This window comes from Microcaecilia unicolor, chromosome 2 (genome assembly GCF_901765095.1).
Source record: "Microcaecilia unicolor chromosome 2, aMicUni1.1, whole genome shotgun sequence".
In the NCBI taxonomy this organism is placed as follows: Eukaryota; Metazoa; Chordata; class Amphibia; order Gymnophiona; family Siphonopidae; genus Microcaecilia; species Microcaecilia unicolor.
In genome coordinates this window covers 174,912,238-174,926,613 of record NC_044032.1, presented here as the reverse complement: position 1 = coordinate 174,926,613, position 14,376 = coordinate 174,912,238, and the positions used below count along the sequence as shown (strand labels likewise).

Sequence of the window (14,376 nt, the reverse complement as noted above, 5' to 3'; positions counted from 1 at the left end):
TGAAGTTACATGGAAGTACTTTTAAAACAAATAGGAGGAAATATTTTTTCACTCAACGAATAGTTAAGCTCTGGAACTCTTCGCCGGAGGTTGTAGTAACAGCGGTTAGAGTATCTAGGTTTCTGCCAGAGACTTGTGACCTGGATTGGCCGCTATTGGAAACAGGATACTGGGCTAGATGGACCATTGGTCTGACCCATTATGGCTATTATGTTCTTATATTTTTGCCAATCCAGTATACCTGGAAATTCAAGGCTACAGCCCGAATATAGCCTGGCATTGAATTCCTGGGGATAACGCTGGCGGCGATCAGTAAAACGCTGATCACCTCTCGCTGAATATTGGGCCCATGAAGTCCTATTTTCTACAGATGTCAAGGGGCACAGAAGGGACACCAATGTTGGGGTTTTCACAGTTTGCAACCTATTTCCTAAAGGCATGCTGAACATGGAGCCTTTTATAAAATATATACAAGGCCTCAGGAAGACTACACATATTTAGCGGTACATATATCATGAATATCAATTTTCTAAAAAACCTCACATGAAATAAAGAGCAGCATTGTGTAGGGCTTTGTGAGTGTAAGTGCCATTTATTTACACTCATGACTACCAGATTTTGCAAAAATGAACATACGAGAAAAGTCAACTAAATAGCTGAGCCCTGAAGCTCACTTTTTGTTTGAGAAGGTTTTGAATACCAGAGAGAGAATCTCAGTTCCCTCCATTACTTCTCCAAACCCCTGATCCAAACAATTAGTTAGCTGCCATTTATGTATACCCCGGAGCGTGTTTAAATGCTGACACCAAATTGTTTTTGAGATATGCATATATTTTTGTTGCAAGATAGTTCTCCCTCTCACAGCAGTGCGTGTTACAAATATATTGTATGCATGTAAGTAGCTGATTTCCTAAAATCACTAATTACATATGCATGATAATTTAGTTGTCTAAATCAGCTTTCTAGATGTATAAATGGCATATGGCCCGTCTAAAAGCATCTCCTAAGTATCTTTGTGTGAAAATATATGAGAACCCTCCATTCAGTAACTGGTGGCACCACCGCAAGTTGCAATAACATCAACTTAACCGGGCATGTCCAATTGTTTTCTATTGGGGGCCACATTTTATACTTTGTAACATTTAGAGGGCCAAAATATGCGTACATGTGCAATCACGCTCTCTTTTTGAAAATCACACACACACTCTGAGAACACCCAGTCTGTGTGTGTCTCTCTCTCTGAACTCCCTTCTGCCAGCCTTCACCCTGTCTTTATGTCATGGACTCCCTCCAACCTTCACCTCATCTCTCTCTCATGTTCTCCCCAACTCAGGGGCATATCTGCTTGGGGCCACAGGGGCCTGGACCCCCCCTACCGCCATCAACCCTCCCCCGCTGCCGTTGTTTACCTTTGCTGGTGGGGGACCCCAACCCCCCGCCAGCCGAGGTCCGCTTGCCACCTTTAAAGATATTTCTTCAGCTGGCGGGGGACACCAACCCCCGCCCGCCAGCCGACCCGACGTCTTTAAAGTTCTTCTTCGGCCTCCATGGCCGTGCTTTAGTTGATAGCTGTTCAATCCAGTTCGGAGTCTGACGTCCCAGCAAGTTGTACATGCAGGACAACGTGCTGGGACGTCAGACTCCGAACTGGAATGAACAGCTATCAACTACAGCACGGCCACGGAGGCCGAAGAAGAACTTTAAAGACGTTGGGTCGGCTGGCGGGGGTTGGGGTCCCCCGCCAGCTGAAGAAATATCTTTAAAGGCGGCAAGCGGACCTCGGCTGGCGGGGGGTGGGGTCCCCCGCGAGCAAAGGTAAGCAACGGCAGCGGGGGAGGGTTGACAGCGGGGGGGGAGGGTGGAGAGTCGTTGGTGGGGGATCTGGCAATGGCAGGGGGGGTTCTGGCAATGGTGGTGGCGGGGGGGTTGTTGGGGGGGACTAAAATGTGCCCCCTCCCTCTGGCTCTGGCCCCCCTACTGCCGGAGTCCAGATACGCCCCTGCCCCAACCTTCACCCCGTCTCTCTCTCTCTCTTTCTCATGTACTTCCCCCAACCTTTTTCTCTCTCTTTTATGTACTCCCCTTAGCCTTCACCCCATCTCATGTACTTCCCCCAACCTTCATCCGTCTCTCTCTCTCTCTCTCTCTCTCTCTCTCTCATGTACTCCCCAGTCTTCACCTCATCTCTCTTTCTCATGTACTCCCCCAGCCTTCATCCCATCTCTCTCTCTCTCTCTCTCATGTACTTTTCCCCCCAGCCTTCATCACATCTCTTGTGTCTCATGTACTCCTCCCCCCAGCCTTCATCCCATCTCTCTCTCTCAGGTACTCCCTCTACAGCCTTCACCCAATCTCTCTCATGTACTCCCCTCCAGCCTTCACCACATCTCTTTCTCTCATGCACTCCTCTCCCCAGCCTTCACTCCATCTCTCTGCTTCATGTACTCCTCCCAGCCTTCACCCGTTCTCTCTCTCTCAGGTACCCCCCCTACAACCTTCACCCCATCTCTCTTTCAAATGTACTCCCCCCCCCCCACAGCCTTCACCCCATCTCTCTCTGTCATATACTTCCCCCTCCTCCCAGCCTTTACTCCGTCTCTTTCCCCCCACCTGACTCCAGCTGCAGAAGCTCAATCGGATTCCTGCTTCCCCTGCCTTGACTTGGCTGTCTGCAAACTTGAGCTGCACGGTGCTGGAAGTTTGGTTTGGTCTCGCAGTTTGAAGTCTCAAGACCAATCCAAACTTCCAGCACTGTGAGGCTCAAGCTTGCAGACAGCTGAGTTGTGGCAGGAGAAGCAAGAATCCCACTGAGCTTCTGAGGGCCAGGTAAAGCTCTTGGTGTGTCAGGTTTTGACATGCGGGCTGTAGCTTGGACGAGCTTGAACTAAATGTTTCTTATAACTGTTGGTAAAGTTCTCTCATAGCCTATTAGGATTTTGGCCCATTCTTCCATGCAGATCTGTTTCACCTCTGTGATATTTGAGGCTTCTTGGCACTACATTTTGATAGGTTTTAACTCTGACTTAGCCATTTCAAAACTTTGAACCTCTTCTTCAGTCATTCTGTAGTAGATTTACTTGAATGTCTTCTTGCTATTGACCACTTATAGCTCAGCTTCAGCTCACCGATGGATAGTCTGAGGTTCTCCTCTAGAATTTTCTGATGTAATAAGTTCTATTAATGAAGCCATGTGGAGTTCTTTGTGACTTTGTGGATGGTTTTCCAGTGTACTGTTGGGATGATCAAGATGACAGCTCCTGGGTGGTGTCATTGCAGTCTTCAACTTTTTTCCGAATGTAAACTATCTGCCTCTCAATGGGTGGATGGAGTCCCAGATGTTTAGACACGGTCTTTTAATCTTGTCCAGACAAATGAGCAACAACTACCCTTTATTTTCTAATTCCTCTAAACTTTATTTTGATTGTAACATGATGAGTGCCTGCTAACTTTATAGAGAAAACAAAACTCAAAACCTGATTCGAATTAGCCAATTGATTGTGCCTAGGAATCTGAGGGTTCACTTACATTTCACACACTGATTCTATCTTACGGTTCCTACTTTGAACATTGTGTCTCAAGGCCCATGGAACTGTTTATTTTAAACCCTTTTTATTGCATAAAAAAGGACTGGTTTCAATTAAACAAGAGTATCATGGTAAGATCTTATAACTCTCATTATTATTCTTGGGTTTCACAAACATTTTGTCAACACTATATTATGTCTCCAGAAAAGGCGGTATATGAGATTAAATAAACCATAAATCTGTGTATCCATGCTGAATCAGTCTTAAGATCCATCAAGCCCAGCATCCTGTCTCTGCCAGTGGTCAGTCCAGGCCACAAGGACCTGGCAGATTCCAAAAAGTAGATCAAATATGTGTATCTGTGTATTCATATGGCTTCATGAATATAAGCAGCGTCAACGTTAAGAAACGAGAACAAATTATTTAGTAGTTAGAAACTAGCCTAGTGTTTTTGAATCTTTCCAGAAGGTCTATAAGTCTATTCCTGTGGATAAGCGATCTTCTGGTGCAGTATTGTGTATTGAGGATAAGGGTTGACTGTCTGCCAGAACCACAGACCATGCAGATCTGTAGGAAACATGTGTTCAGATAGCAAATCAGACTGAAACCTTTGTAAAATGCTGTTGGAAGAGAAGGGGGGATGGGGAAAGGTTAAAGGAAACCTCACTGGATTTCTTTTCTGGAAGAGCTTGGGCTTTTTTTTTTTTAAATACGTTTCAGTATCTGAAAGCTTTTAGATGTGAAAGAGAACAGAAGGTGATATCTTACTCTGCTATTGGAGAGTGCACTGGGTTTCTGTAAAGTTTTAGGAGGGGGAGGTCAGGGAACGGGCAAAATGGATAGCAAAATGAGAGAGGACAAATTGTCAGTCCCATTTTTTTCCCCCTGCTGGGTTATTTTGGTGCTGGTCCCTTCCCTAATTGGTTTTCAGTCTGGCCCTGTGAATATAAACCACCAAGGTATACTATTAAAAGACTTATTTTCAGAAAGGAAACTGTGTTCTACTGAAGCATGTGGTTTGACTGCAAGGCAAAGCTGATTCAGGGCCTGCTCCTTCTTCCAGATGGAGACACTGGAGTACCAGGACGAGGAAATCAGCGGGATGGCTCGATGTCCCTATGATGCAAAGCATGCCAACGTTGCACTGTTTGCAGGTAATCATGTACCCTTTTCCTTCCCGTTCTTTCAGACTGTGTTTGCCTTTTTAATAGGAGGGAAAGAGTTAGTAGAGATTTCTCTGTTTTAATATAACAAAATACCTAATGGGAGGCAGGACCAGACGGGGGGTAGGGACAGTGGCGTACCAAGGGGGGCGGTGGGGGTGGTCTGCCCCGGGTGCACACCGCTGGGGGGGGTGCCATGCGCCAGTCAGCTTTGTTCGTTTCCATGCTCCCTCTGCCCCGGAACAGGACTGTTCCGGAGCAGAGGGAGCATGGAAACGAACGAAGCTGACCGGCGCGTGGCACCCCCCTAGCGGTGTGCACCCGGGAGGGGAGTTCTTTCGCTGGGGTGGGGGGGTGTCCTTTCGCCGGGGGGGCACGATGCACCGGGGGGGGTGCGCATCGGCGATCCGCCCCAGGTGTCAGCGTCCCTAGGAACGCCACTGGGTGGGGAGAGGGGGGCCTGATAGTTAATTGAAGGGGATGCAATGTTGAAAGTATGCCTAGGGTACCCACTACCCTTACATCAGCTCTGTTGGGGAGAATATCAGTTGAAGAATAATATAATCAGTGTTAAAAATACATTTTCTTTTTTTCTGCTGAAGGGGTTTAAAAGAAGCACTCAATAAACAGGTAGGCAGTATGCTTAGATTATAGAATTGTATCTGGGGTTTTTTTTAATGAGAACATTTTAATGCTCTGATTCAATTGTTTTCTTATTCAATCGGTGTTAGTTTAAAACTGCTATGACCCCACACCTCTATCTTCGCAATAAAATCTTCAGCTTGTTAAGTGTGTGACTCGGCTAGTAAAAATAGACAGGAGCCATGGTCTCGTCTGCCTTAACTAATTAACAGATACACTGCTTGTGAAATGATCTAGTTTGGTAGTGTTAGGATAGTCAAAACTTTTTAAGCAGGGGTTACTATAGACCCAAGGGGGCTAGAGGAGAGCCATTGAAGATATTCCTACAATGGACAAACCACACACCGCTGATTGGTATGTTTTAGCATGACCCCTCTCTCTCTCTCTCTCTCTCTCTCTCTCTCTCTGACTTCTTTACCTTGTCCCCAGCATTCTCTCTCTCAACTCTTCTACCCTGACCTCAGAAGTCTCTCTCTTTCTTCTATCCTATTCTTAACTCTCTCTCTCTCTCTCTCTCTCTCTCTCTCTCTCTCTCTCAATTCTTCACCTAGTCCAAGGCAGTCTCTATCTATCTATCTATCTATCTATCTATCTATCTATCTATCTATCTATCTATCTATCTATCTATCTATCCAAATCCAGATAGATAGATATAGATATTCTTCTAAGCTCTCACAGCCTCTGATGGTGTCTCCTCATTAGCAGCAGATAACATCACTGGCAGCACCTGGAGGTTTCGTCTTCACCTCCATTCTTGCTCTCCTTCCCACTGACCTGCTGCTGCTTGTCTTCAGCTGACACGGTCTCGCACACTGACTCCGCCTTTTTACAATCATTGACTGTGCCAGTGATACGTCTTCTACCCTCGCCAACCAAGAGCCTTTTTCTTGTCCTGTCTCCATCACTGGCTGATGTAGAAGCCTCCTCATCTTCAGTCATGTCAGCAAATAATGATTACATGAGGGACATTAAAAAAAAACACTGCAAAGGAAAAAGGGGATTGAGGGCCACTTCTGGCTCATGGGCTTTGTGATGAGGAAACTGGGATGCTGTAGGTAATCTTTTTCAATTAAGTAACTGTTCAAACTATTAAAGTTTGAAGTTCACTACTGTTCCTGCCACTGTTGACCTGAGCAAGGGAGAATATCACCGTTCCTTCTGATACTGACCCCACCACTGCAAGCTTAGAGTGATGACTGCTATGTGGAATCAATCCCCATCCTGTATGATTCTTGGTTCCCTAGTTCTGAATAGTGGTTGGTCCTTTCTTTTAAAGTGAGAGATTGTAAGCTGTCTTGAGTAGGGACTATCCTTCCCCATGTTAAACTTGTACAGCGCTGCGTAACCCTGGCAGCGCTATAGAAATGCTAAGTAGTAGTAGTAGTAGATGAATACGTGAATATAGAAGTAGTTGTGCACCTCTATTACAATCCTTTTTCCCTCAGTGCACTGGGTTAAACATTAGCTGCAATATGAGGGCAGTTTTATAAAAAGACCTCAGTGGAATTTCAAAAACCTAGATTCACCAGTAACAATCACCATCATCTGAAAGGAAGTCGTTGTTTCAATGCTTTGATAGAGTTTTTGACCAATGATGGTGATTTTTGCAATTCCATTGAGGTCTTTTTCTCCACCTTTTTTGACTGGTATTATATATTTTGGTATGAAGATATTCCTGCTATAATACTTTTCCTTTAAGGCGGATCTTTATTTATTTGAGATTGTTATTCTCCATCATGGTGCTTGAATGGTGTGGTCATTTTAATGCATTTGGGGACAATATACTGCTCTCTTATAAAATTCTGACAGGCATGAAAGTACGTGAGATGGCATGAATGCGCATCATTTGACTGTTTCTGGGGGTATGGTCACAAAGTATGTGCATTGATTATAAAATACAATAATGTAAATATGTACTTTCATACTCTATGTGCTAACATTTACATCTGCTCTTCAGCAGGCATAATATTTGGGCCTTACGTCTAGATGTGATTGCTGCAGGCTTTGAGGTAGTAGTTTATAAAAACATGTAGGTGCCAAAGACCCGTTTCCTGCATTCTCTACTCTGTCCCCACCTAGTGGTGGCTTTCTGCCAGATCACCGACTTGAAACTTTTTTGAACTTGCTTCCTTTCCCCCATTGCAGCTATAGTAGAAAATGGAAGCTGGTGTAGACTCTGATTTTATGGTCTTTATTCATTTTTTTTTCTTTCAGAAAATTACTATTATCTCCACCACATTCCCACAGGTCTCCATTCCATCTGCCCTCCCCCACAGAACTTCACTGTATCACCAGCTCAAGCTTCCATGGGCCTTTACTCTCTTCCTCCTCCCTATTCTTACTTTGTTGTTGTAGTTAGGTCAACTACTCAAGCAGGCACTGGATCCAGCTGGTAAGAGGAAATACTAGCTACACTGGATTGTCATTGACAGTGCTGTTCACAATCCAAAAGAGACCTCACCCTTTCACTTCCAGTTCAAAAAAAGGAAGCCTGCACAGGAGGAAGAGCTTTCTTTGGAAATTTCTAGAATTTGACACATGCTACATGCATACAAAAGTAAATGAGTCTTTCCACTGTTAAAGCAAGAGCATTTTTTGATGGTGTTCTGATAAAATATCTAGGGTTTAAAAATTTGCTTCGTTCTTTGCTTTTAGAACAACAAAAAATTTTTGAACGTGTAATCTTTTTTGTTATTATGTATTACTAATACGATTGACACACACAGAATTGTAGAACCACCATTTTGCACTCTAAAAGGATAATTTTATACTAGGGCACCCATGTTCCTATGTAAAATTGTCTTCTTGAAATCTCCCAAAGTTACAGTTGTTCCAAGGCAGGTGTATTTTTGTGCATGGACGTGTCTCCTTCAAAATAGCTCCTGCTTCAACATGTGTCGATTGCGTATTGACACTCGACTTGGAACATCCCATACAATATTACCTGATAAACAGCTCTTCATACTTCGGTTTGCTAAAGGCACTGCAACAGGTGATGCTGTCTGCTGAGAAGTTACAATTTGAAGGTGAAGTAATAAACTGTATTAAGCAGTGCTGTAGTCTGGAAAAGGGATCTGACAGGCCGCTCTCACATTTCTTTAAATCGTTAAATGCTTCCGAGCTAGTGAAGATGGATGAGGTGTGAAGGCCTCTGAAGCAAGGGCATGCCCAGTCATAATCTGAAGACTCAGTCCAGCTGTGTTCTCTTTGGAGCAAGATGCATAGATCTTGTCACAGCAGCAAGCCAGTTACTGCATGAACCAAGACTGAACACATGGGACCTTAAGATCTTCCTGGAGGGAAATTAACTTGGAGACCTAGTAACTGGAACCTCTTCCTTCAGTCAAGCATAAAATAAAAGTCAAGTATGTTGACTGCAAAGCAGTAGACTATTGCATGCCCCCTCCTCCCCACTTTGGCCCTCATCATTATTCACTTTCTTTCATTTAACAATACAATTGTGAGGGGGCAAGTTGGTATAAAGGGGACCTGGAAATGTGACTTGATATATGGCCTTTTTGAGGTTTTTGCAACTACATTCAAAGCGTTTTACCTATATTCAGGTATAAAAGAAAGACAATTCATTTTTTTTACATTTTAAAGTGTTGCATCCTTAAATCTTTCAGCATTTCTGCTTAGCTCCCTTAATGATGTGATTTGATGGTATTATTACTAAGGCTAGGGCTGCCTCTTCCTGCAAGGTGATGTGTTTAAAGTGCAGAGGGGAGCCCTGCTGAGTGATGCTGACTCATGCTCCAAGAATATAGTGTATGACAAAGCAGGCAGAGACACTATCCTGCAAGAAATTCACCATAAAAACTTGGGAGCTGATATTTAACCCTGGCTTTCAATGGTTAGGTAAAACACTGAGTGTTGCAGTTAAAATGAAACCGGATATACCTGGACACCAGCCAGTGCTGGAATGGCTATCCAGTTAGATATTCATACTTCTAACCAAGTAGCTAATCAATTAAAGTTAGGACAGCCTTTTTGCTGACCTCACTTTATCCAATTTTTGGTCTAAATATGGCCACTAACCTGATAACCTCTGGCTCTGCACAGGCTCCGCCTACAGACTGCCCTGGCACTGTCCAGAGAATGCCAAGGTGGTCAGAGGACATATTCAGTGGCACTATCCAGTTAGTGATGCTGAATATCCCTTTCACCAACACTTATCCAGTTCATAGCATAGTAACATAGTAGATGTTGATAGACAAAGACCTGTACGGTCCATCCAGTCTGACCAACAGGATAACTCATGGCATAAGGTATGAGGTGACATTACATATATATATATATATACTTGATCTTGATTTGTTCTTGCCATTTTCACAGACTGTAGAAGTCTGCCTGGCACTGGCCTTGTTCTTCAGCTACTGAAGTTGTCATCGAAGCCCCATTCCAGCCCATTCAAACCTGCCAAACCACGATCAGGTCACAGACTGTAGAAGTCTGCCCGGCACTGGCCTATCTGTCCAGCCTCAATCAGGGCACAGACAGTAGAAATCTGCCCAGCACTGGCTTTGCTTCCCAGTTACTGGTGTTGCTATCTAATCACCACTAAGCTTGTTTGATCCCATATCTTCTGTATAGGAGTGGCCTATTGGTTAGAGTGGTGGCTTTTGGTCCTGAGGAACTGAGTTCAATTCCTACTTCAGGCATTGGCAGCTCCTTGTGACTCTGGGCAAGTCACTTAACCCTCCATTGCCCCAGGTACAAATAAGTACCTGTATATAATGTGTAAACTACATTGAGCCTGCCATGAGTGGGAAAGCATGGGGTACAAATGTAATAAAAAAGAAAGTTCATTTTTGAATTCCTTTACCGTTTTCATCTCCACCACCTCCCGTGGGAGGGCATTCTAGGTATCTACCACCTTCTCTGTGAAGCATCTGCCCCTACAGTTATACTGTAATTTGGCTTTGTATAGCTATTTGGAATCTAACTAGATTGCTTTGGATGGATTCCTGTTTTCTTGTGCATTAGAAACAAAACATTTGTTATAAGTGCAGGAAGCTTTCTTGGAGGAAAATGATCGTGATGGTCCCCAGTGCCTGTGAAATTCGCAGAAAGGACCGGGCTTAAGTTTTAGGGTAGAAAAATGCCAAAAAGCTGCAAGTCAGTTTGCTTGCGCGGTTTTGACATAGTACATCTGTTGTTGAGGGGTTTAGTTTCATGCAGTGTTTTGAATTGGAAAGCTATATCCACAAGAAAGTTGTGCAAGCAGAATGTTATGTAAAGCAAAGCTCTGCTGCACCTTTTGCCTAAAATTAGCTAATTTAAAGTTCTGCCAAGTCTTGCATTACTTTGTTCACAAGAGTCAGCTCACACTGCGTTTTTGTTTTCTGTAGCATATTTCCTTTTCCACAAATGACAAGAGAATAAATCCTTGAGCCAAAGAAGCATTTTTGCAAACCTGTGCAGGTTGCAAAGAAATGAAAATGTACTGACCTAGCAACTACATTACCTTAATGGTGCAAGCAGTCTAACTTGTGGGCTTTTAAAACTATTATTGCCTTATTTTTTGTCTGGCACTTAAAAATCAGGTTAGCTCTTCCAGGTAGACTTTCAATTCAATCATTTGGTGCCATTGTGATTGCAAATAAAAATAAAAAAGAAAGAAAGAAAAATAAGACAATACTCTTTTTTTATTTGACTAACTTAATGCATCTTTGACTAGCTTTCGAAGGCCTGAAAAGATGACAAAATATCAGAATAAAAGAGAAACTTAAAAGCATTCCAATGGCAATCTCAAGGAGAAGGGTGAAGGGGGAGTGAGAAACAGGAAAATCAGAAAATGACAAAGCAATGGTTTACAATCCTGCTTATAATCGAAATAGAAAAACGCCTATATTGTGACCCAAATCGGGAGATAGACGTTTATCTCACAAAAACGAATAAAGCGGTATAATCGAAAGCCGAATTTGGACATTTTCAACTGCACTCCGTCGCGGATGCGGACAAAGTTGATGGGGGGCGTGTTGAAGGCGTGGTGAAGGCAGAACTGGGGCGTGGTTATCGGGCGATCAGAGATAGGCGCCTTTCGCTGATAATGGAAAAAAAATATGCGTTTTTAGCGAGAATTTAGGGCACTTTTCCTGGACCCTGTTTTTCCACGAATAAGGCCCCAAAAAGTGCCCTAAATGACCAGATGACCACTGGAGGGAATCGGGGATGACCTCCCCTGACTCCCCCAGTGGTCACAAACCCCCTCCCACCACAAAATATGCCGTTTCACAACTTTTTATTTTCACCCTCAAATGTCATACCCACCTCCCTGGCAGCAGTATGCAGGTCACTGGAGCAGTTATTAGGGGGTGCAGTGGACTTCAAGCAGGTGGACCCAGGCCCATCCCCCCCACCTGTTACACTTGTGCTGGTAAATGGGAGCCCTCCAAACCGCCCCCCAAAACCCACTGTACCCACATATAGGTGCCCCCCTTCACCCCTTAGGGCTATAGTAATGGTGTAGACTTGTGGGCAGTGGGTTTTGAGGGGGATTTGGGGGGCTCAACACCCAAGGGAAGGGTGCTATGCACCTGGGAGCTGTTTTACCTTGTTTTTTTTTTTTTGTAAAAGTGCCCCCTAGGGTGCCCGGTTGGTGTCCTGGCATGTGAGGGGGACCAGTGCACTACGAATCCTGGCCCCTCCCATGAATAAATGTCTTGGAGTTGTTCGTTTTTGAGCTGGGCGCTTTCGGTTTCCATTATCGCTGAAAAACAAAAACGCCCAGCTCAAAAAAAGATAAACGTCCATGTTTTTCGAAAATACGCTTCGGTCCGCCCCTTCACGGACCCGTTCTCGGAGATAAACGCCCATGGAGATAGACGTTTCCGTTCGATTATGCCCCTTAATGTGATCTTAACGTCAAACGTCTTATAGTCCCAGATTGTTTTAAAATTTCCATAAGGTCAGTGATGCAGTTCTCTGGTCCTGAAAAATGATCATGGTTTTCAGGACATTCTGCAATGAACATGCATGTTATAAATGTACATGCAAGACAGATGCATCCCTTATTCCATAATCTGGTGTCTAAAGTTTGACTTCTGCATCGAAGGGTTTAGAGAGCGCATCTTTTGGATAACTCTAAACCCGTAGTTTCTTATGCATTTATGATTCCTCATATTTTGAAAATATAGTGCTATAGAGGATTGAACTTCTGACACAGGCAGCATTGTCGAAACACGGCCTATGTCGAGTTGCACCTCCTTTTGCACCAGATTTGTGCTGCATCTTAAATAAATGTGATAGACATTTAAGGACTGGTCTCCTAGGAGCTTTGTTTGTTCCAAATACGTGTGCTTGCTGAGTGTTCTACACCTGTGAGGAACTTTTCTGTTTCTTCACATTTACCTAAAGTTAGGCACCAATTTTGTGCATAAGTTCTAGAATACTGAAATGTATGTATGCAGGGCCACCAAAAGACTAAGCCGGGCCCGGGGCAAGGCCGCCACCCCCCAAGGATTGCTGCTGCCCCACCCCACTTCCCCCCAATCGCTACTGCTGCCGCCTCCCTCTCCTGCCCCCAGGCCACTGGCACCACAGTCCCCAGACTCCACCTATCTTCCCTCAGCTCCCTTCTGTCTTCCATTTCATCCCTTTCATTTAAAAAAAAATCTTGAAATTGGCAGAGCAGCGCCTTCTGTGTGAAAGTGACAGATGGCCTCAGGTGGGCCCTCGTTGGAGTCCTGGGCCCAGGGATTTTTGGCCCCCCTGCCCCCCCTCAGCGCCCCTGTATGTATGTATGTATGTATGTATGTGTAAAGTGCTAGGTGCAATTCTATACCTTATCTAGTGAGTTCTATATATGGCACCTAACATTATACGCTATTTCTGCACCAATTTTTTGTTGCAGAAAAGCATTATAATGGAAGCAAGGCACTAAAACAGCCCAAAAATGGCAGATCATCACGAAACTCCCCTCCTCCTTCTCCCCATTATGGAATAGCACCTAAGTGTTTCCATGCAGATCTGAAAAGGGGGTGCAGGGTGCCAATCAGAGAGACGAGGGGGGGGGGTCAATGGAGCCGGTAGTGCGACCAAAGGCACAGGGGAAGAGGGTACAAACTTAGTTTTCAATTTATCTTCCAGACAACTATCTGTTGTCCAGGAACAAGGGACCTGGGATTAATTTTTGTACCAACTCAGTTTCATGACCCTTTTGACATCAGGGTATGATTGCACAAATTGTTTCGCAAATTAAGATTACGTTTACATTTTTCTGGTTCAAGTGATGAGATAAATGATGAGAGTGCTTCACAAGATATGCGTTGGCCTGGCCAAATGTTTTTGCAAAAATATCGTTCACCATCCACATGGATTCTGCAAGGTTTATTGGGTCCCACTTTGGCTACTTTCCAGCAATGGGTTTTGCATGATTTAAAACAACTAGAAACTCAGTTGAGGAAAGGATGGTTTAATCTATCATTGTCTCAACAGCAAGCTCTTTTTGATCTTCAAAGGGATATGGCATTGTATGACAGGCTCAATGTGGTTTACATGGGACAATGGAGGGTTAAGTGACTTGCCCAGAGTCACAAGGAACTGCCTGTGTCTGAAGTGGGAATTGAACTCAGTTCCTCAGGACCAAAGTCCACCACCCTAACCACTAGGCCACTCCTCCGTATGGCCTCTTAGCTGGAACACCCGTCCCTGCATGTGTGGAATAGTCACATCCATGATTTGCAAAACATATGGCTGCTCATCTCCCTAACCCTTCTGGTTAAGTTTGGAGGACTGAATAAGAACAGTGATTCCCTTTCTTTCTGTTAGCATTGTCTAATATAGGTAGGACTTCTTCTCTGTTTTATCTCCTCTAGGCTGATATGACTTCACAAGCATACTTTTCCAAGAAATGTTATTGAATTTTCAAAATATACAAAATGTAACACAATACAATATATAGAATGTATATGTAAAAGCATAAAAATAAAACAATCTAACATTAGTATGCATAGGAGAAAGGTTCACAAATTTGTACAATATAACATTAAATCAAGTGAATCATTATCAATGTGTGTAAATATTCATTGAGAGGACCATATCAA

The 14,376-nt window shown here is 43.9% G+C and overlaps 1 protein-coding gene across 3 annotated transcripts in view; it reads left to right on the top strand.

Moving 5' to 3' along the window:
• SEMA6A (semaphorin 6A) overlaps window positions 1-14,376 on the top strand; it is a 259,483-nt gene that overhangs the window by 174,172 nt on the left and 70,935 nt on the right. For all 3 annotated transcript variants that reach the window (XM_030193516.1, XM_030193515.1, XM_030193513.1), the window contains exon 7: window positions 4,588-4,678. In XM_030193516.1, the coding sequence (XP_030049376.1) occupies window positions 4,588-4,678 (91 nt within the window). The remainder of the gene's footprint in view (window positions 1-4,587; window positions 4,679-14,376) is intronic.